The 21,005-nt window shown below is 46.7% G+C and overlaps 1 protein-coding gene across 4 annotated transcripts in view; it reads left to right on the forward strand.

The window, feature by feature from the left end:
• Window positions 1–21,005, forward strand: part of NSD3 (nuclear receptor binding SET domain protein 3) — a 121,988-nt gene that overhangs the window by 26,575 nt on the left and 74,408 nt on the right. For 3 of the 4 annotated variants that reach the window (XM_077262246.1, XM_077262247.1, XM_077262249.1), the window contains exons 3-7: window positions 9,708–9,870; window positions 10,165–10,319; window positions 11,783–12,334; window positions 13,329–13,458; window positions 18,817–18,917. In XM_077262246.1, the coding sequence (XP_077118361.1) occupies window positions 9,708–9,870; window positions 10,165–10,319; window positions 11,783–12,334; window positions 13,329–13,458; window positions 18,817–18,917 (1,101 nt within the window). The remainder of the gene's footprint in view (window positions 1–9,707; window positions 9,871–10,164; window positions 10,320–11,782; window positions 12,335–13,328; window positions 13,459–18,816; window positions 18,918–21,005) is intronic. The other variant, XM_077262248.1, reaches the window with a different exon arrangement.

Raw genomic sequence — 21,005 nt, forward strand, 5'->3', positions numbered from 1 at the left:
GTTGAGGGCAGAGCAAAGTACTGCAGTGCGCAGGCGCCGGGAAAGGTCAGAGAGGCCCAACACCTGCGCACTGCAGTACTTTGCTCTGCCCTCAACAGGGCAGACAAAGTACGCCTACGCCGGAGCGTGAAGACCAGAAGAGGACGTCATCTGATGAAGATAGGAGGCGCCAGACCGGACCTCCCCTGGGTAAGTATAATATAACCTCTTTTCCTCATCTTTCAGGATACATCGGGGGCTTATCTACAGCGTTACAGAATGCTGTAGATAAGCCCCTGATGCTGATGGGCTTACCTCACCCTCGATTTTGGGGGTGACAAGTTCCCTTTAACAAAAACGGTAATTAGTTCTTACCGGTAATTGTATTTCCAGGAATCCACCTGACAGCACCATTGGAGGACGTCCTTCTTATCCGTAGTGGGACAGGAACCACAAGTTAAAAGGACCCTCCCCACTCCACCCATCAGTGATTTTCTAAGTACCACATCTGGATGAATGCAAAAAAGAGTTTATTTACAATTACACACCAATGTTACATCACATTAGTCAGTAGTAAAAGTTTGCAGTGGGAGGGAACTAGTAGTGCTGTCAGGTGGATTCCTGGAAATACAATTACCGGTAAGAACTAATTACCGTTTTCCAGTCCACCACCTGACAGCACCATTGGAGAATACCAAAGGATGTTAACTAGGGTGGGACTACTGCATGTAAGACTTTCCTACCAAAGGCTAATTGGTCTGATACGACATCTATTTTATAGTGTCTAGCAAAGGTAGAAAGACTAGTCCAAGTCGCCGCCCTACAGATTTGCTCAGCTGAGGCTCCCCCCTTCTCTGCCCATGATGTAGAGATAGCTCGTGTTGAGTGGGCCCTAAGAGTATCCGGGGGATCTTTCCCTTGGTTTGTATATGCTAGGCTAATCATGTTTTTAATCCACCTAGCAATGGTTGATTTTGCTGCCTTGCAACCCCTATTTGGACCACCGTATTGAATAAATAAGTTAGTGTCCCGTCTCCAGCTTTCTGTCGCCCCCAGGTATTTTAGAACAGTCTCCCTAACGTCAAGGTTATGGTAGACCCCTTCTTTTGCGTTTTTAGGGTGTTGGCAGAAAGAAGGAAGGATTATTTCCTGATTTATATTGGTAGATGATACTACTTTGGGGAGGAAAGCTGGGTTATGTTTGAAGACTATTCTGTCGTCAAAGATTTGAAGATATGGGTTCTGGATAGAAAGAGCCTGCATCTCCCCTAGCCTTTTAGCCGATGTGATGGCAATTAGGAAGGCGGTTTTAAAGGAGAGATTGGCTATGTCCATATCTTCTGACAGTAAGTAAGGGGTTTTACACAAAGTGTTAAGGACCAGGTTTAGGTCCCAAGGAGGAGTTGATTTCCTCACAAGTGGCCTCATTCTCTGTGTGGCCCTGGAAATCTTGCTATCCAGGGATGGGAGGCTAGTGATGTATCAAAAAATACACTAAGTGCTGCAATCTGTACTTTTAGAGTACTAGGCCGAAGGCCCTTGTCAAATCCGAGTTGCAGGAAATCGAGGATCTTGGGGATATCTGGTTTTGAAGTATCCACATGACCTTCTCCCAGAAAGGAACAATACCGCTTCCAGATCTTGTTGTAAATCGCCAAAGTCACCGGCTTTCTGCTTGCCTGGAGAGTGGTAATGACCTCTTCTGACAGGCCTCTGGATCTTAAGGTTTGCCGTTCAGGATCCAAGCAGATAGGTGCAGAGAGTCTGGATTCTTGTGGAACACCGGACCCTGAAGCAGAAGGTCCTGCCTGTTCGGTAGAAAGACTGGTTCTTCTGTTGACATCCTGGACAGTAGAGAAAACCAGCTTCTTTTTGGCCAGAAGGGAACCACCAGGATTACAGTTGCTCTCTCGTCTCGTATCTTCCTGAGTGTCTTCGATATCAGAGGAAGAGGCGGAAAGGCGTACAGGAGGCCTTCTCCCCAATACTGAGACAAGGCGTCTACTGCTGTGGCTCCATCTAGAGGATTCAGAGAAAAAATGCTCTGACCTTTGCGTTTGACCTGGCGGCAAAGAGGTCCACCTGAGGTGTGCCCCATTTCTGGCATAGACAGCTGAATACTTCCGGGTTCAGTTCCCACTCCCCGGGATGTACCGACTTTCGGCTCAAGAAATCTGCTAGTTGATTCTTGGTACCTTCCAGGTGAACTGCCGAGATGGATTTGACAGATCTTTCTGCCCACCTGAAAATCTGGTCTGCTAAGTGGTGCAGTGGTGGATGTCTCGGACCTCCCTGGTGTCTCAGAAATGCCACTGCTGTGACATTGTCGGACAGTATTCTCACGTGTCTGTCTCGGACCAATGACTGGGCCTGGCTCAACACTTTCCAGATCGCATACAGCTCTCTGAAATTCGATGATCTTGCCGCAATCTGAGGAGTCCATTCTCCCTGGTAGTATGTTCTTCCTATATGACCGCCCCATCCGTATTGACTGGCGTCTGTGGTAACCGTAACACAGGGATCGAGTACCCACGGTACTCCCTCTCTCAGGTTCCTCGGTCTGGTCCACCAGGTTAGGGATCTCTTCACTGACGGAGACACAAGCATCTTCCTGTCTAGGGAACTCTGTTTCCTGTTCCAGGATCCTAGGACTTCTCTTTGCAACTCCCGTGAGTGGAATTGGCTCCATTTCACACAGGGTATGCATGCTGTCATGAAGCCAAGTATCCTCATTGCATCTCTTATGGAGGGGGTACTTCTTCTGAATTGATGGATGTGTCTGATCAAGGCCTCTTGTCTGTCTTCTGGTAAGAAAGATGTTCTTAGGTTGGAATCCAAGATCACCCCCAAAAATTTTATTCTGGAATTTGGGACCAGGCAGGACTTTTTCCAGTTCACAATCCACCCCAGCTCTTGTAGGATGGAAAGGGTGAAAGTGCAGTCTATCTTGAGGAGTTTCTGTGATTTCGCCATTATCAGGAAGTCGTCCAGGTATGGGACTATGGTCACATTCTGATTCCTCAGATAGGCCACCACTTCCGACATCAGCTTGGTAAAGATCCTGGGCGCTGAAGCAAGCCCGAAGGGGAGACATCTGAACTGAAAGTGATGTACAATCCCCCTGTTCATTATGGCAAACCTCAGGAATTTTTGGTAGGAGAGGTGTATCGGGACATGATAGTATGCATTGCTCAGATCTAGGGTACACATTACCATGTCTTTGTCTATTAGAGGCGTCGTGGATCTTATAGATTCCATCCGGAATCTTTTGTACCGTACCCATTTGTTTAATGGTTTTAAGTTTATAATCGTCCGGGAGTCCCCGGACGGTTTCTTTATTGAAAATAAATGAGAATAATGGCCTTCGCCTCTTTCTGAGATGGGAACTGGCACAATCGCTTCTAATTCTAACAGCTCCTGGATGTTTGTCCACATGGAGGAGTCGGAGAGCGGGCAAGGTCGGGTTACTACAAATCTTTCTGGGGGACTGCCGGAGAATTCTAATTTGTATCCCTGTGCAATTACTTGTAGAATCCAAGGATACTGGGACACCTTCTGCCAACCCCCTAGAAATTTCTGTAATCGACCTCCCACCTTTATGTCATTTATTTGACTTTGGTGTACCTGCACTAGGGAAGATGGAATCTCTACCTTTTCCACCCTTGGGATAAGACCACCTCCCAGTCTTCCCTTTCCCCTTGTAGTCTGTCCTCTGACCAGGTCGGGACCTACGAAAGGGCTGATATTTTTTGGTATTCTCCTCAGGGAAACCTTTCTTTTTATCTGAGGCCTTTTCTAGAATATCGTCTAGAATTGGCCCAAATACTTTATTTCCTGAGAATGGCATTCCACACAATTTATTTTTTGACTGGAGATCCCCCGACCAGGTTTTAAGCCATATGGCTCTTCTGGCCGCATTAGACAGGTATTCGCTTCTAGCCGCGAACCTTACAGATTCGGCAGAAGCGTCTGCCATAAAGCCTGTTGCGAGTTTGAGCAATGGCAATGATTTAAGGATAACCTCTCTGGAAGTTTTGGCTTTGAGGTGATCCTCTAAATCGTCAATCCATAAGTGCATTGACCGGGCTAAGGAGGTTGCCGCTATATTGGCCCGTATTATTGCCGCGGAGGACTCCCAAGTTCTCCTTAGCAAACCGTCTGCTTTACGATCCATAGGATCTTTTAATGCGGAAGAGTCCTCAAATGGGATTGAGGTCTTCACCTTTGCTAGTGGGACATCGATCTTGGGAACTTCATCCCACACTTTAATGTCCTCAGGGTTGTAGGGCAAACGAAGTCTAAAGTCCCTGGGAATCACTAGCTTCTTCTCCGCTTCCTGCCACTCTTCCAGGATCATGGAACGAATGTGGTTGTTGACGGGGAAGACTTTTGTCACTTGGGCATGTAATCCGCCAAACATCTCGTCCTGGATCGAGGTCTCCTCTGGTGTATCTTGTAGCTGCATGGTGTTACGCACAGCATAAAGAAGCTCATCCGTGTCTGTTGCGGAGAAGAGATATCTCTTCCCTCTGCCCACAGATCCGTCTCTTTCTTCCTGGTCAGAATCCCCCGAAACCTCACCCTCGGAAGAGGGGCTAGATTCCCTCGGCCTCTTCCGTGAAGTCTGCGGTTCTGACTGAGTAGCCTGGGGAAGATTCAAGCTTGAGATAGAAGCCTGAACCTCCTGTCGTATCATGGTCCTCATACTGGATAGCAGCGCTGTCTGCTCATCACCCACAATTTTGGATGTGATGATTTGCACAATGGTTTCCGCCAGTTTTCCGGAAACTTAGTGGAACATATCGGGCATTTATTTTTCCCCGATTTTTTTCTTTCGGCTGTGGGGATGGAAGGCTCAGCCTAGGGTAAAATAGAGACACGTGGCACCGTAAGTAGGAAGCAGGGGGAGGGGTGAGCTTTGTGGTATGGCTTTGCATAGCCCACTCACGTGCCCCTGAAGCTGGTCAGTCCCCTCAGGTCTGGCAGTCTCCTCCATTAGTGACAATTCTACGTATAGCCGAGTGCTCCCTTTGTCAGGATGGCCGGCGGTATACAGACCCCCCTGGTGAGATTATATAGGTTTTACCTGGTTGATCCTGCCCTCCTTACCGCCGCTGCGGTGACCGCGCTGAGCCCCTCACCGAGGCCGGCGCTGCTGCCGGCGTCATCCTCCATGCTGGTCGCACCGGAAGTGACGCGGTCGTCGCAACCGGAAGTTACGCGGCCGCTGGACCCGGAAACCGCGGCCGCACGCTGGAGCCGGCCGCTGCTGGAAGCGGTCGCCGCATACACCTCCCGGCATGCAGGCACCCGGGCCGAGAGCCCCCCGAGGAGGAAGCGGACCGGACCCCAGGAGCAGCGCTACACTGGGGAGGCTGAGGGACCCCCCATGGCAGGTATCAGCCGCAGATATCTTGCGGCGGGGAAGGGAAAGGCTGGGCCCCCCGATCCCCACCATCTGCACAGCACCGTCGGAGGGCGTCTTGCAGTTCCTATCCGCAGTGGGACAGGAAAAACACTGATGGGTGGAGTGGGGAGGGTCCTTTTAACTTGTGGTTCCTGTCCCACTACGGATAAGAAGGACGTCCTCCAATGGTGCTGTCAGGTGGTGGACTGGAAAAAGTGTGAAACAACTGAAATTATGTCTTATATTCTAGGTTCTTCAAAGTAGCCACCTTTTGCTTTGATAACTGCTTTGCACATGCTTGGCATTCTCTTGATGAGCTTCAAGAGGTAGTCACCGGGAATGGTCTTCCAACAATCTTGAAGGAGTTCCCAGAGATGCTTAGCACTTGTTGGCCCTTTTGCCTTCACTCTGCGGTCCAGCTCACCCCAAACCATCTCGATTGGGTTCAGGTCTGGTGACTGTGGAGGTCAGGTCATCTGGCGTAACACCCCATCACTCTCCTTCTTGGTCAAATAGCCCTTACACAGCCTGGAGGTGTGTTTGGGGTCATTGTCCTGTTGAAAAATAAATGATGGTCCAACTAAACGCAAACCGGATGGAAAAGCATGCCGCTGTGGTAGCCATGCTGGTTCAGTATGCCTTCAATTTTGAATAAATCCCCAACAGTGTCACCAGTAAAGCACCCCCACACCATCACACCTCCTCCTCCATGCTTCACGGTGGGAACCAGGCATGTAGAGTCAATCTGTTCACCTTTTCTGCGTCGCACAAAGACACGGTGGTTGGAACCAAAGATCTCAAATTTGGACTTATCAGACCAAAGCACAGATTTCCACTGGTCTAATGTCCATTCCTTGTGTTCTTTAGCTCAAACAAGTCTCTTCTGCTTGTTGCCTGTCCTTAGCAGTGGTTTCCTAGCAGCTATTTTACCATGAAGGCCTGCTGCACAAAGTCTCTTAACAGTTGTTGTAGAGATGTGTCTGCTGCTAGAACTCTGTGTGGCATTGACCTGGTCTCTAATTTGAGCTGCTGTTAACCTGCGATTTCTGAGGCTGGTGACTCGGATAAACTTATCCTCAGAAGCAGAGGTGACTCTTGGTCTTCCTTTCCTGAGGCGGTCCTCATGTGAGCCAGTTTCTTTGTAGCGCTTGATGGTTTTTGCCACTGCACTTGGGGACACTTTCAAAGTTTTCCCAATTTTTCGGACTGACCTTCATTTCTTAAAGTAATGATGGCCACTCGTTTTTCTTTACTTAGCTGCTTTTTTCTTGCCATAATACAAATTCTAACAGTCTATTCAGCAGGACTATCAGCTGTGTATCCACCAGACTTCTGCACAACACAACTGATGGTCCCAACCCCATTTATAAGGCAGGAAATCCCACTTATTAAACCTGACAGGGCACACCTGTGAAGTGAAAACCATTCCCGGTGACTACCTCTTGAAGATCATCAAGAGAATGCCAAGAGTGTGCAAAGCAGTCATCAAAGCAAAAGGTGGCTACTTTGAAGAACCTAGAATATAAGACATAATTTCAGTTGTTTCACACGTTTTTGTTAAGTATATAATTCTACATCTGTTAATTCATAGTTTTGATGCCTTCAGTGTGAATGTGCAATTTTCATAGTCATGGAAATACAAAAAAATATTTAAATGAGAAGGTGTGTCCAAACTTTTGGTCTGTACTGTGTATGTGTATATATATGTGTATATATATATATATATATATATATATATATATATATATATATATATATTAAAATATATATATTTTTTCTTCCTTCTTTCAAACCACTCTGAGGAAAATAAAAAAAAGATGTGTGCACGACCCCATAGAATATCGTGGGTACAAGTGATATTTGTGAAAACTGAAATCTGATATATCTGGTCGAGTGCACGGGCCCTAATGAGGCACTCTGACACCTTGGACTCCATTCATTCCTGGTAGCTCAAAAGTTCTGGAAAAGCGACATCGAACCCCCCCCCGAAAAACCAATCCCGCAGAAGCTGCACTCCCTCATGCAAATGCTGCTCTCCCCACACTGTGCCTAAACCACAGTTCTCATTCACATGTTTGGCGTTGCTGTAGCGGGATGAGCCAACGTGCCATGTTTTCAATTTTCACTCTGTTTTATCTGCTGCAGATATAGCAGTGCTCTGAATGCTGAGCTGTGCATAACCCCGCCCAGAACACGGATTGGATGCTTTCTGTATGCATAAGCAGAAAGCTGCCAATCAGGGGTGGGGGTGGGGTTACATAGAGCAGGAGGACTACCTGGCAGCAGGTTTACTAGTCCTTTAGTGATAATCTCCTGCTGATAAAACTGATTTTATTAAAACTACAGCAAGCAGCCCAGTATGGGACACAAATGGAATCAGGGCCTCTGCTTCTACATTATACAGGTCTCAGACCAGGTGACAAAAACATTGGTGATAGATTTCCTTTAATATAATACATCATTAGATGAACCCATTGATTGGTACAAGGTCACCAGTGTGGTGTGATTTATTTTTTTTTTGCCGATCTACCAATTTAGGGTCTCTGCTGATGTGACATAGCGTCAGCAATCTCTTCCAGCCAGAATTTCATTTCAAAAGTCAAATAGCTTTTCTTCTGATCCGAGCCCTGATGTAAGAGGAAAAAGTAGCATCTAAGCACTTGCGGGGGTATCACAATGTTAAGGAGGAATTGCTTTACAAAGTGTGGGGTCCACTTTCTCCTATTAACTCTTGTGAGAATGAAAAATTTGTAGCAAAAGCAACTTTTTAGTGGGAAACAAAGCAACTAATAAAACCTGTTTATGCTGTTTTGTCACCTCAGGGACTCTGCAAATGTGACATGGCATCTGCAATCTGTTCCTGGCAAATTTACACCCCTTCACTTCCGTCGGCCTAAACTTGCAAAATAAATTGTGAGGCCCATCCTCTATTATCCTTGTGATTGGTTTCCCCCCCGTTATAAATGTTTGTGAAACACCTGTGGCGTAAAATGGTCACTATACCCCCTAGATGAGTTTGAAATAAGAGAGAGATTATATTTCCCTTCTAAGTATTTGGCACTTGATGAGATCATTTTTGTTAAGTCCTGGTGGGTGTTATCAGATGGTTTTCCATGGGGTGTGTACTTCTTCCTCCTGTATGACGCTGCCCAATCATAAGCAGGCAGCAATATTTGGGGTAAAGAAGAACACGCCCCCTCATAGCTTAGAGCAGGTTTCTCAGTGTGTGAGATGTAATGACAGGCAGCACTGATCTCCTTGTCTCATCTTCTGCATGATTAGAAAGTGCTGGGGGTGGAGCACAGATGACTTAACACCGTTCAGATACAGTCCAGTAGTCATTGTGTGCATGGGGAGGGCAGCACAGCTGAGTTTAGCTGTCACATTACAAATCCATCTATCACCTCTCCTCTCATAGCACGGTCTCCTCTGTTGTACTGCTCATCCCTCACACTGCCTGTTTTTAGCTGAGAACTCAGTAGTCCACTTATATCTGCTGTGCTCAAAGCAACTTGCACTCGCTCTGCAATGAGATCAAAGCAGGGTGTCACTATGTCTCTACAGGAGCAGTCTGTTCTGTACTCCTTATATGTGAGATGTAAAGACACCCTGCTCTGATCTCACTGCAGCAGACGAGTGATTATTACTGACAAATCTCCAAAATGCCAGGGTGGCTTTTGGGTTGGTACACCAGAGGTGACCGTGCCATGAAAGGCGGAGAGCTGATAGAAGGGTTTATATTGTGACACAGCTAAACTCAGCAGTACTGCATCTTTTCCCATTGAAAAGTGTTGGGTCATCCTACTCTACTCCCAGTACTTACTAAATCATGCCCCAGGAAATTACGGCTGTTTGTTATTATATGTCTCATGCAGTGAGTGAGAAGTCTTCTCTGAGCTGTAGTTGGGGGATGTTCTTTTTCTGCTGTGTTGTTGCCTGCTTATGATTGGCCAGCATCGTACAGGGAGAAGAAGTACACGCCCCCACTGAAAACTGTCTGACAAATTTTGTTACGCCCAAGTGAGTGTTAACTCATTAGGTGCCAAATACTTTGATTGCTAATATAGTAGAAAAAAAAACTGCTTTGCAAATTGTACATCATTTTTTTCTTCAATGTAATTTATCAACTTTTTTTCCATTATAAATTAGTCTCTGGTAGAGTTTTTTTTTACTTTTGCACGTTTTCCTGCTCTTCAAATCCATGAGAACTTAATTATAGTGTGTCAGATATTTAATCCCTGTAGATTTTGTGTGATCTTTTTCAGTTTTCTTAAACTTTTTAAGAAGTTACCAGTGATCTTAACAGCACTCTGTTCTCCAGGTCCAGCATTTACCCATCTCTCCGCTCCATTCTGAGGTCAGGACTGGCGTTTGGTTTCAAGTGGGGGATTTGGTTTGGTCTAAAGTGGGAACGTTCCCCTGGTGGCCCTGTATGGTGTCCTCTGACCCTCAGCTCCGAGTGCACAGCAAAATCAACAGCAGAGGTAAGAGACTGAAGGGGGGTGTTAGTAATTCATGCAGATGGGTGGGGGTGCTGAGCGTTGGGTACACACCTTCCTGACATTTCGGGCAAAGTCATTTGGGCCTATAAATCAGAACAAGATCGGAGCGCACTGCGTGGACTGGCCGGCAGCTCTCCCTGTCCAAGCAGGGCAGCTGTCATGTTCAGGTGAGGAGAGCCGCCGGCCAGTCCAGTTCTATATTTCCTAGGAGCAAACCCCCTGCACCCTGTCTTAGCGGTGATGATCATGCTGACCGAACCCTTTCCTCTCCTCCAGGTGCTCGTGAATACCATGTCCAGTTTTTCAGCAATGAACCGGAGAGAGCCTGGGTGCACGAGAAACGTATGCGGGAGTACCGGGGACAGAAGCAGTACGAGCAGCTGCTGGCTGAAGACTCTGCCAAGGTGGTCAACCAGTCCGAGAGGCTTAAGGTCCTTTATTTGTTTTTTGATTTTTTTTCAAGATATAGAAAAATAAAAAAATCTATATAAATTATCCCGATTGAATCTTGTCAGATTTGAGGATTATTATTATTATTATTATTATTTTTTTTTTTTTTTAGACTGTTTAACCTATCTGCTTTTTCATGCCAGTATATTTGGCCCCCTGGCCAGGGCCTATAGCGTAGGGCTATACTGTGATCTCTGTTTGGTACGGGTCTAAGTGCTGCAGCCATGATAAGAAAATGAAAAAGCAATCCTCTGTGAAGCAGATCAAAGCCACTAAACAGCACCCAAAATTGAACCCCTTCACGACAAGACATTTTTTCCTCCCATTCTTCCCAGAACCAGAACTTTTTTATTTTTCTGTCCACATAGACATACGAGGGCATCATTTTTTGCAGGATGTTTGCCAAAAAAAAAAACAGTTGGGGTTGTGTCACTATTTCCCGAGAGCCGTAATATTTTCATTTGTCAGTCGATAGCGCTGTGTGATTTTTAATTTTTTTTTTGCTGGGCGAGACAATGTGTTTATTAATACCATTTTGGGATAGATTTGACTTTTTGATCTTTTGTTACAGAATTTTTTGTGCTATTGAAGCAACCACAAAAAAATGTAATTTTGGCGTTCTAGAATTTTTTTGTTTACTGATCAGGTTAATTATTTTTATATTTCGATAGATCGGACTTTTCTGAATGCGGCGATACCACATACCGTATTTTTCAAATTATAAGACGCCCTTGTTTACCCCAGAATTTGGGAGGAAAATGGGTGTGATTCTTATAATCCGAATGTAGCTTATCGGGAGGGCGGTTGCGGGGGAGCGGGGTCAAAGGAGGGTCTCTTGTACAGGAAGCTGGTGGCAGTAGGAGTGGGGCGATGCTGTGGGCTGGGAAGAGGGGTTGTCTTGGCGGTGCAAGGCTGTGGGCCCTGGGCTTTCAGAAAATGTCGGCAGTGAGCGGAGTTCCCAGTCTGCGCAGATTTAGATCTTGGCTCACCGCTGACATTTTCTGAAAGCCCATGGCCTGCAGACTCACACTGCCGGGACACCCCCTCCTCCCAGCACGGAGGTCTTCAACAGACCCCCAGCTGTCATAGCAATTCGTCAGCAACCCGAATTCACCCGCCGATAGATTCTTAGAATGACGCACCCCATGCCAGAGCGTGGTAAATGCCGCTGTCAGAGTTCAACAGTGGCATGTAACTAGTTAACAGTTGCGGCATGTCCTGACTGTAACACATAGTCATCGCCTGCCGAGTATGGGGTACGCTCACACAGTGTGCCCGCTACATACACCCACTTCCAACTTGCGACGTATATGTACGTCTGGTGTCATGAAAGGGTTCAAGGCATGTTGCAGATCTACGATAAACGTTCGATAGGTGCTGGGACCGACGTCTTTCTTGAGAATAAAGAACCATGTGAAATTTGCCATCCTATTTTTAATTTTAGATGCGGAAACCTCGCCCTCAGAAGGAGCGCATACAGTGGGATATCGGCATCGCCCACGCGGAGAAAGCCCTGCGGATGACACGGGAGGAGAGGATAGAACAGTACACCTTCATTTATGTAGACCCTGTGACCTCTCCTGAACCCAAAAAAACAGTAATCAGTAGCAAGAGGAGTCGGAGATCCACCTCTAGTAATGAGGCCGAACCTGCCGGTCCTAAAGAAGTCTCCTCTCCAACGTCGAGACACTCTGCCCCCGTACAGTCCCCTTCATCCAAGGACAATAAAGACTCCCTACCCGAAACTCGGAGGCAGAGCCAGAGGAAGCAGGTTCAGGAAGAGGAGCCGCCGCCGCTGCCGCCCACGCCTCCTCCAGTAAAGATTCCCTGGAAGACGGCAGCCGCCCGCAAGTCGCTTCCAGCCTCGGTTTTATTACACAAGGGCACAATTGACCTTCAGAAGTGCAACATGTCACCTGTGGTGAAAATAGAAAACGTCCTCGCTCTCCATAACGCATCTTCTGATGGTTTTGAACAGTTCATATACACAACCAAGGTAGGATGAAAAACAAAATCTCCATCATCTATATTTACTGAGATGCAAAATGTATATTACATCCTTTACCTTTTCTCCGGTGGGACCCAAAAATGAAGCATGTCTACTGATCCTGCTTTATCCCAAGATCTGCCTCCATTTATATTAATTGATTGGGTCAGGATACATATTGGATGGTCGACCGGTGCGGATCCCTTTTACCTTGGATCTAGCCCTCTTCTATTATGTATGAGGGGTCTTCCACATACCCTTATACTAGCACTCCAAGTATAGCTTTATCTATTGTGGCACATTGGCTCTCCGCCCAAAGAAATTGGGGCAGACCGGGAGCCCGAAGCCTGATGTGACCTAACTTGCCTCTGACAGCCAATATAAAGCACATCTTCCGGCGTAGGGAGGCTGCATATCACTAATCACAGGTCTGTACTTGTAGGTGCCAAAACTGTTTTGGCCCCTAGGAATACGGGCCTGTAGGTATAATATGCTGTGATTACGTTGGACAGCTGTAATGTCTCTGAGGATGGCGGATTAAATCTGCACTCTCGGACAGGCTTGGTACTAGCCACTCCGTCTATCAATTCCTAGAAGATCCCTGGCCTCTAAGTCCTATACAGGGATCTAGACTTACTACAGAGCCCCCTGGGTTGCATCAAAGGAGTAGCCGCTGGCCGGAGAAGCGATCTTGCAGCAAGAGTAGTGGTATTAGCTGGGACAGAATCGGGATGCTAACCCATGGTCAGAGGAGTAGCTGGGATGAAGTTGCCAGTAGGTCGTCAAGCTTGGGTAAAGCCAAGAGGGATTACAGAACAGATGAGTTCAGAAATGGGGTAAAACAAAGCTGTATAGGAGAACCAAATGCAATAACTGGCAAATACCAGCAGACTGTTGGGAGTTTAGAGGGAATCCGTCTGCAGGAATTTGCTATGTAATCTGAGATCAGCATGATGTAGGGACAGAGACCGGTATGTAATCATCTAAACTTTTGTATTTTAAGGGAGTCGGTAACAAGACAGAAATCACAGTCAAAGCTCCCGAAAAGACGTCTGTACCCTCCCCCAATCTGAAGGCGGAGAAAAGCTCAGCACAACACACGCCTGCTCCCGAAACCTCATCGGGGGCCACAGGTAGGAAACTGCACGTGTCTGCCCCTAACACACACCTCCCTACTGCCAAAGTGAAAGGGGGAGGGGGGAAGAGACTGTTGAGCCCGCCGCCAAGATCTATAAACTAAACTGAACGGAGAGGGGGACATCCCGTTACCCCTCCAAAAAAAAAGAGAGAAAAAAAAAAAAAAAGATCAGTATTTTCCCAAATCTGCGCTGTCACCCATTTTCATATTTTTGTTATATGCTGCTTTTTGTGCAATAAACGATACAAAGATGACGACGTTTGCATTGTTCAGTGGGTTTTCTGTTGTGTTTTACTCCGTGCAGATGAGATGGGGCCGCACCCGCAGGTCTTTTTCATACTGCCTGGCTGATAACAGCGACCAATAGCATGTGCGTAGCCGGTATGAAATACATCTGTAGGCCATCACAATCCTGTATATAGAAAGGTTTATTAGTCATAAGGGGGGGCTTATCGCTAATATAAAGGCAGCGGTGAGGGTGAGAGATTGAGGAGACAAACGAGATCCACCCCCAGTACAGAAAAAGTTGTCGGGGGTCTCTGATGTCAGCACAAAACACTTTCCTAATTTTCCATTTGGGGCACAACTGATCCTCATCTATGCCACAGATCACCGACCCTCGTTCTTTAATAGAACTATTCACACATCACATTCACTTTTTTTTTTTACGGACCCACATTGCCAGATCCATTAAACTCAGTGCATGTCCTATTGTAATCCGTGTCTGCGGATCAGACAGCACCATGTAGGGGGGTCCGCTACCACTGGGCACAGTCTCCTGAATCTGCCCTTACACTGGCTGGACTCTCAGCGCTTCGCAGGTTTTTCTAACCGCGCACTTGGTTGTGCCCCAAATAACATTTATCGCCTATGCACAGGATGCCTGACAAATGTCCCTACCAATGGGGGTCCAAGCGGTCACTAGAACTGGGGTCTCAACCCCCTTCCTGGTTACTCCTCATAGTCTGCGGGGCTGACATTCAGAATGCGAGCCCCTTTAGGTTTATTTGCGATCCCTCCATTATTGCGGGCTCCTCAGACTTCGGATATAGCGGAGCCCCTGGTTAGACTCCATGTAAACATTTTAATCCAAACTGCTCGTCCATCGCCCACAGCCATCGCCCTATGTGAAGCACCAGTGATAGCTGGCACTGTATGTGCCCACATACAGGTGTGGGCAGCGCATTGATTTTTTCCCCTCCAGCCCTGTTGTGTATAACTCGGCCATTGCCGTCCGGTGGTGACTGAGGGTGTTAAGATTTATGTTATAGCCAGCATACTTAAGCCTACCTCCATTGTAATATCGGAGCCTTGTGTAACCTTGCCCTTTACAGCTCAGTGGATTGTACTGTGGACCTCTCTATCCTAATTCACTTAAAGGGGTATATCCATTTCACTATGTATCACTAGGATATAACGTCACTTAAAGGTGTTGTCCATGGCTCGGACACCCACTTCTCGAATACAGTATTCCTCCATGTCCAGTAAGAACGCCTTGTTCTCATCACCGGCGCCTGAGCTTGCGTGACGTTATGTCACGTGAGCCCTGCAGTCAATCGGCGGATGCCTCACTCTCACTTCCTTGGGTTCCTTGCCGGGCTGTGGAGTCAGTAAGCCAAACCTCTTACTCCTCAATTTCCATGACGCCAACTCCACCAAAATGGGCTCCAACTCCGACTCCACAGCCCTGCTAGGGCTGTGGAGTCGATAAACCAAACCTCCAACTCCGACTCCTCAATTTCCATTACACCGACTCCACGATTCCGACTCTACAGCCCTGGTTCCTTGGGGCGAAACTGCTGCTCTGACTTTCTCTGGATGTCAGTTTCATCTGAAGAAAGTGAGATTGAAGCTGCCACTGATTGGCTGCAGGGCTCACTTGACATAGCGTTACGCAAGCCCTGGTGCTGAAGATGCGGGAATGTTTCCTGTACTGGTGTTTATTCTATGTGGGTAACATTGTAATTAAGAAGAGGTTGACAGGCACAACCTCCTGTGCGTGGTGTGGGTCCTGCTGCTGTGACCTTCACTGATCGGCAGAACGGGCTATTTTTTTTATCCCCGTCAGGGCTTTATCCTCATTACTAATGGAGAGGTAAGTCGGACGACCGACCGCCGCTACATTCATTCTCTATCCACATAGGGAACGCATTGAGCCACGGTCAGCCATTCCTGGCAGGAATAAATGTGCTCCATTCTGCTGATCAGTGCAGGTCCCTCACGGATAACCAAACCATAACCCATCTTGTGACTGTGGGGGTCTCAGAGGACCAAGTGAGATGGGAACACCTCTTTAAAAAAGAAGTCATAGTTGTCAGTGTATCTGACATAGTGGACCTGCGGCACCGGTCACAGTCCTTCTTTTTTACTAACCTCCTTGCTGGCACTCCACTTGCCTCTGCACCTCTCGCTACGCTCCTACACACGGCAGATTTCCTCAGCACAATCTACAATTTGCCATGTGTGCCAGAAGTAAGATCTGGGTAGATCCAGGAGATCGTCCTTGGCCACCGGCTGAAGGAAAGAGGGGTATAAGTGTTTATCGATTCATGTCAATGTGATGCCTCTGGTTGGAGACTTCATACCTGGTTGAGTGTGAAAGAAGGGTCCTTCTGGCCGAAAGCTGAAATCCGGACTCTGTGAAGGAAGGACCCGAAAGCCTGAGAAGCAGAAAGGGATCCATTCCTATGCATGATATGGAGGGTTCCTACAGTAAGACTGACTAATAGTCTAATAGTGAAGGATATACTCTCCCGTGGTCCATCACACAGTCTCATTACTAGTGCACCAGCTCCACCATGAATGATGTATGTCACATCGGAGGTAAAGATCCGTCTGTACAGCTTTCATCAATGTCATTCCCATCTACATCTAGTTTCCGATACATTGAGAATAATATGGATGGACGATTCATTTTCTTTTTTTTTTTATTCATTTGTTTTTTTCTTTTTTTCCTATAATGAACCTGGTAAGTTTATAGTCTAGATACATAACTTGTTTATTTTTTATTTTGTGGGGGCGGGTGAGTTTATATCTTCTGTTATTATTTATTGTCTGTCAGTTCTTGTACTTGTGGTCTATGGGCAGAAACGCTATCTACACGCTGTGCAAGTAATCCACCTCGTCACTCGCGCTGCGGTGCAGATTCTCGGCGCACAGCATTTCTATTAAGGTCACGTTTGGATGAGCGCATGCAACAATGACACCATTTTTCACTTTTTAATTCTGGATTTTAGCAATTGCAAAGCTTAGGCCACACAACCAGTACTTTAGGGGCCTCCCTAGATCACTAGGACTTCATTTACTGGCCCTTATCTGATGGTTTTACATGCACGTTTTACCTTTTTTTTCTCTCCACTTTTCATCTATGCTGTGTTCCATCAGGGCACCACCACCATGATTTCCATTACCACCATGCACACTCGCACTGCCGCCATGGCCTCCGCTAGATTTGTTGCTAAGTGATATGCCACTCAGTAAAGGGTGTACTAGTCGTATTCCCATCTCCAAGATCCTATCCCAGTATGTAGTAGGTGTAATAATTATAATATTAGAAATTTAGTATAGTTCTTCTGATTCGGTATTGCAGGAGCTTAGGTATCCATAGTTACGACAACACATCTACTGACCAGTTAGTTGCTAGTGGTCGTAACCACGGATACCTAAGCTACTGCAACGCCCTGCACATGGGTAAGAGGCATAACGAATCAGAAGAAATGTTCTACATTTGTAGTTGGAGGTATTTTCTAATAATATAATTATTACACCTACTACATACTGCGATAGGATGTTGGAGATGGAAATACCCCTTTAACGTGGCTCCATCCTGGATAAAGGCCTCCTTTAAATCACTCCTAAAATATTTTTACATACTGTTCAGGACATCTAAGAGAACATATATTTGTAGACGTTATAGTGGTCCAGTTGTATTTGACATTTTTATTCTCTTCTCCCTTTTTTTTTTAAATTACTGATTAAATTTTGACTGTGACCACCGACTGAGTTTTGATAGGTTGGAGTTTGGGTGCTCAGATCCGCACCAGTTGCTAAAACAAAAGGGCAGAAGCCGTTCAGTCGAACATTACTTAGAGATTGAAGGCGAGCTCAATAGCAGATCCATGTGCCAGACCACTTGCCATTTTCTTTCTGCAGCTTCTACGCAGACTATGCATCTCCATGGTAACAAACGGCAAACACATTCTGCGATTTGTAATCTTGCATTTTTTTGTTCAGGTGCAGACATACAGTCCAGAAGGTATATACCCATCACTGGCTGCAGTCTAAATTGTGTGTGTGTAATATATGTGCATGTAGTCGAGGCTTGAGGTGAAAGTCTGCAGTTACGCTTTGTGGCGGCAGACCTTTGAATTCTGAAAGTGTACGGACTGCACGTTGTAATGATTCTCTAGCGCCTGCATATGACCTCCTGACTTTTTTCCCCGACAAAGGCCAGGGCAGAAAAGGATCTGGTCTGTGTGTTCTGGGAGGATTTTCTGACGCCGGGAACCGTGATTTGCATACATGTGGTCACATGCTGACTAGACGTGCGCAGGCTTGCTTAATGCTAGTGAATTGAGCAAGTCCAGACATGTCTAGTCGGAATGTGACTGGGAGTATGCAAATTTAATTCATGCAGTCACATGGCCACCGGCACCAATGAACCCTGACAGTGCGCCCTTTGAGGATTCAAAAATTTGCAATTGCATATAATCAATACGACTTAAACCTCAAGCCTGGACAATCCCTTTAAAGCTCACATACAGATTAGACCGATGTAGGCAGAGCTTGCCACTATCGGCTGACCGTCTGCTGTTTCTGCAGACCTCCTAACTCTCCCCCGACATCATCTGTCCGACCCCGGACTGACGATCCTTGTGCCCTTGGTGAGATGAGCCACCTTCAGAGATGTCTAGCAGAGGCTCTCTTAAAGAACACATAGTTGGGCAGACCGAGAACTCCTGTGTAAAGAAATATCGGGAGAGATGGCTGCCCGCTGATCGGCCAAATGACAGTTCATCCGACAGCCCTTCTTTGTATATGGGGCCCCTTGCGTTCTCATACTTTCTTCCATTTATTTTCTGCTTTGTGCTGACCTACGCTTGGTCGGTGGGAGAGTTAGAAGGGAATATGACTGCACTGTCAGACTACAAAGCGTGTTTGCGGTCTGTTACTATGGAGACGCATCGTCCACAGAGTCGCTGTTGGAACAAAACAGTGGAAAAGTAATCAAGCCCTACTGCAAAGTGGCTTCAGTCTATGAGCCTCGACTCTCACCCAGAGGTGGGTCGTTTGCAGTCCTTCGAGACACTGACCCAATAATGGATTAATGCACAACACAGTTTCTTTTTACTAGGAACCTCTGAGAAGAAACACCAGAGAAGGTCCAATCGGACTCGTTCAGAATCTGAGAAGTCCTTGGACTCCGTGCCAAAGAAGAAGGTGAAAAAAGAGCAGGTGGGTTGCATGAATCGTTTGCTTTCTCTTCTCACCAGTTGTCAGATCAGTCGTGTCCATGGATTGTGGTGACTTAATACTCGTCGCTGACTAAACGTGTGCCTGAACTCCTTGTATCTCACCTGTACTATTAAAGCATACAACACATCTGCCTTGCATTTTTCTTTTTCATTTACCATTGTTTTGTGACGATTTTGCCATGACATTCAGATTCCATTGAGACAACCAATTTGCTTAACGACTTCTAGTTTAAATGTTTCGAAGAAATATTACACCTACAATAAAAAAAAAAGAAAATGATCAATGTGAACGGAATAAAAGCTTGCCTGTGTCACGCTGCTGCTATGCAGGGAGATGCAAGCTACACTAGATGGCAATAGAGTGGCGGGAGGACAGCACAGTGCCAGAGTAGACCTGCAGTGCCGCAGCGAGGCTACCACCAGGTGGCAGCAGGATAGTCACAAAAGCCGGGTCAATATTAGTCAGTAGCGCAGTACCAAAGGGATAAACAAACACAGAGTCAGAGACAAACCAAAAAGGTCAATACCGGTCCAGAGCGGAAATACCAAAGACAGGAGACAAAATCAGGTCAGAGTCCAAGCCGAATCAAGTACCTGGGAGTCCACACACGAAGGGGAAACACAGTGTCGGTACGGGGAGAGGGGAGTAAACAGATGCGGGCACAGTCAGCAAAGCCAGCAGGACAAATCAGGGTTTAAGTAGGGTCAGCTACTAACGCCGTAGGCAGAAACTATAACTGACACCGCCTGCAGGATGCAGCGGAGATAAATAGCAAACCTGAACCCAAAATGAGGCAGAGCAAAGTTAACCCCTGATATAACCAGACCGGAAAGGGGTAGACAGGACTCCAAACCCAGTTTGGATCACGACAGCCTGCCTGGTTTGTTGCAGGTGCAGACTAAAGGTAGTAGACTTAAGTCTGCTAACCCAGTGACATGGACAGTATTGTTTACAGTATTATGTGTATGGGGACTTTTTGTCTCTTCCCCGGCAGATGTCAGGGCAGAGAAGGATTTGGTCTGTGCACATTATGAGGATTCTCCTGGAGCAGGCAGGCGTGTGACCGCAAGTGTGCGATTTGCATACATGCGGTCACATGCCAACTAGACATGCGCGGCCGGACACGTCTAGTCGGAATGTGACCGGAATATGCAAATCATACACTTGCGGTCACAAGACCGCCTGCTCCTGGCACCAGAGAAACTCTGTTGGGAATGCTGTGAGGATTAATAGAGTTGCTGCAAACTTGTACCCAAGGCCGGTTAACACCTTTCAAGGGGTATTCCCAAAGGATGAGATATGACTACGATATGCCATCACTTTATGATCAGTGGTGCCCCTGCCACCTGCTTCTCAGACAGCTGATGCACAGCCCTATTGAAGTGCATGATATTGTGCTGCAGTGTCCAGTAAAATTGGGGTAAAAATGGGGTAAAATAATGCAACATAAGTGCTGCAACTTCTATATTCTCAGGATCTCTTATGTGTCCCAAGTGGTTTCACCCCGCTGATCATAATCAATATTGTTGCAGATTTTAGCTTTCAGAATTATTCAGCCCTCGGATTGAAGTAGGAGAACAAACCGCTTTGCTTGGGACAGACAGAAACCATTGTCTTCATCGACACAACATTGAAGACTACAGGAAAAGAGGTCATAGAGTTTGTTAGCAAACTAATAGTGATGAGCGAGCGAGAGTGCTCAGATAAGGTGTTATCCGAGCATGCTCGTGTGCTGAGTGTCTTCGGCGTTCTCGAATAATATGGCCAAGTCTCCGCAGCTGCATGTCTCGTGGCTGTTTGTTAGGCAATCAATCTCTGCATGCGTTGTGACTGTCGAACAGCCACGAGACATGCAACTGCGGGGACTCGAATATACGATTCAAGCACGCCAAAGACACCCGGTTGGCACCCAAACATGCTGGAATAACATTTATCCGAGCACGTTCGCATCACTACCAACTAACATCACATCTGCCGTGTGCACAAAAGTAGCTCCAGCCCAAGTCTGCCGCAATGAACTCAATTGTCAGTTCATTAGGCACAGCCCTTTCATCTCGGCAGTCAATG

This window comes from Ranitomeya variabilis, chromosome 5 (assembly GCF_051348905.1).
Source record: "Ranitomeya variabilis isolate aRanVar5 chromosome 5, aRanVar5.hap1, whole genome shotgun sequence".
In the NCBI taxonomy this organism is placed as follows: Eukaryota; Metazoa; Chordata; class Amphibia; order Anura; family Dendrobatidae; genus Ranitomeya; species Ranitomeya variabilis.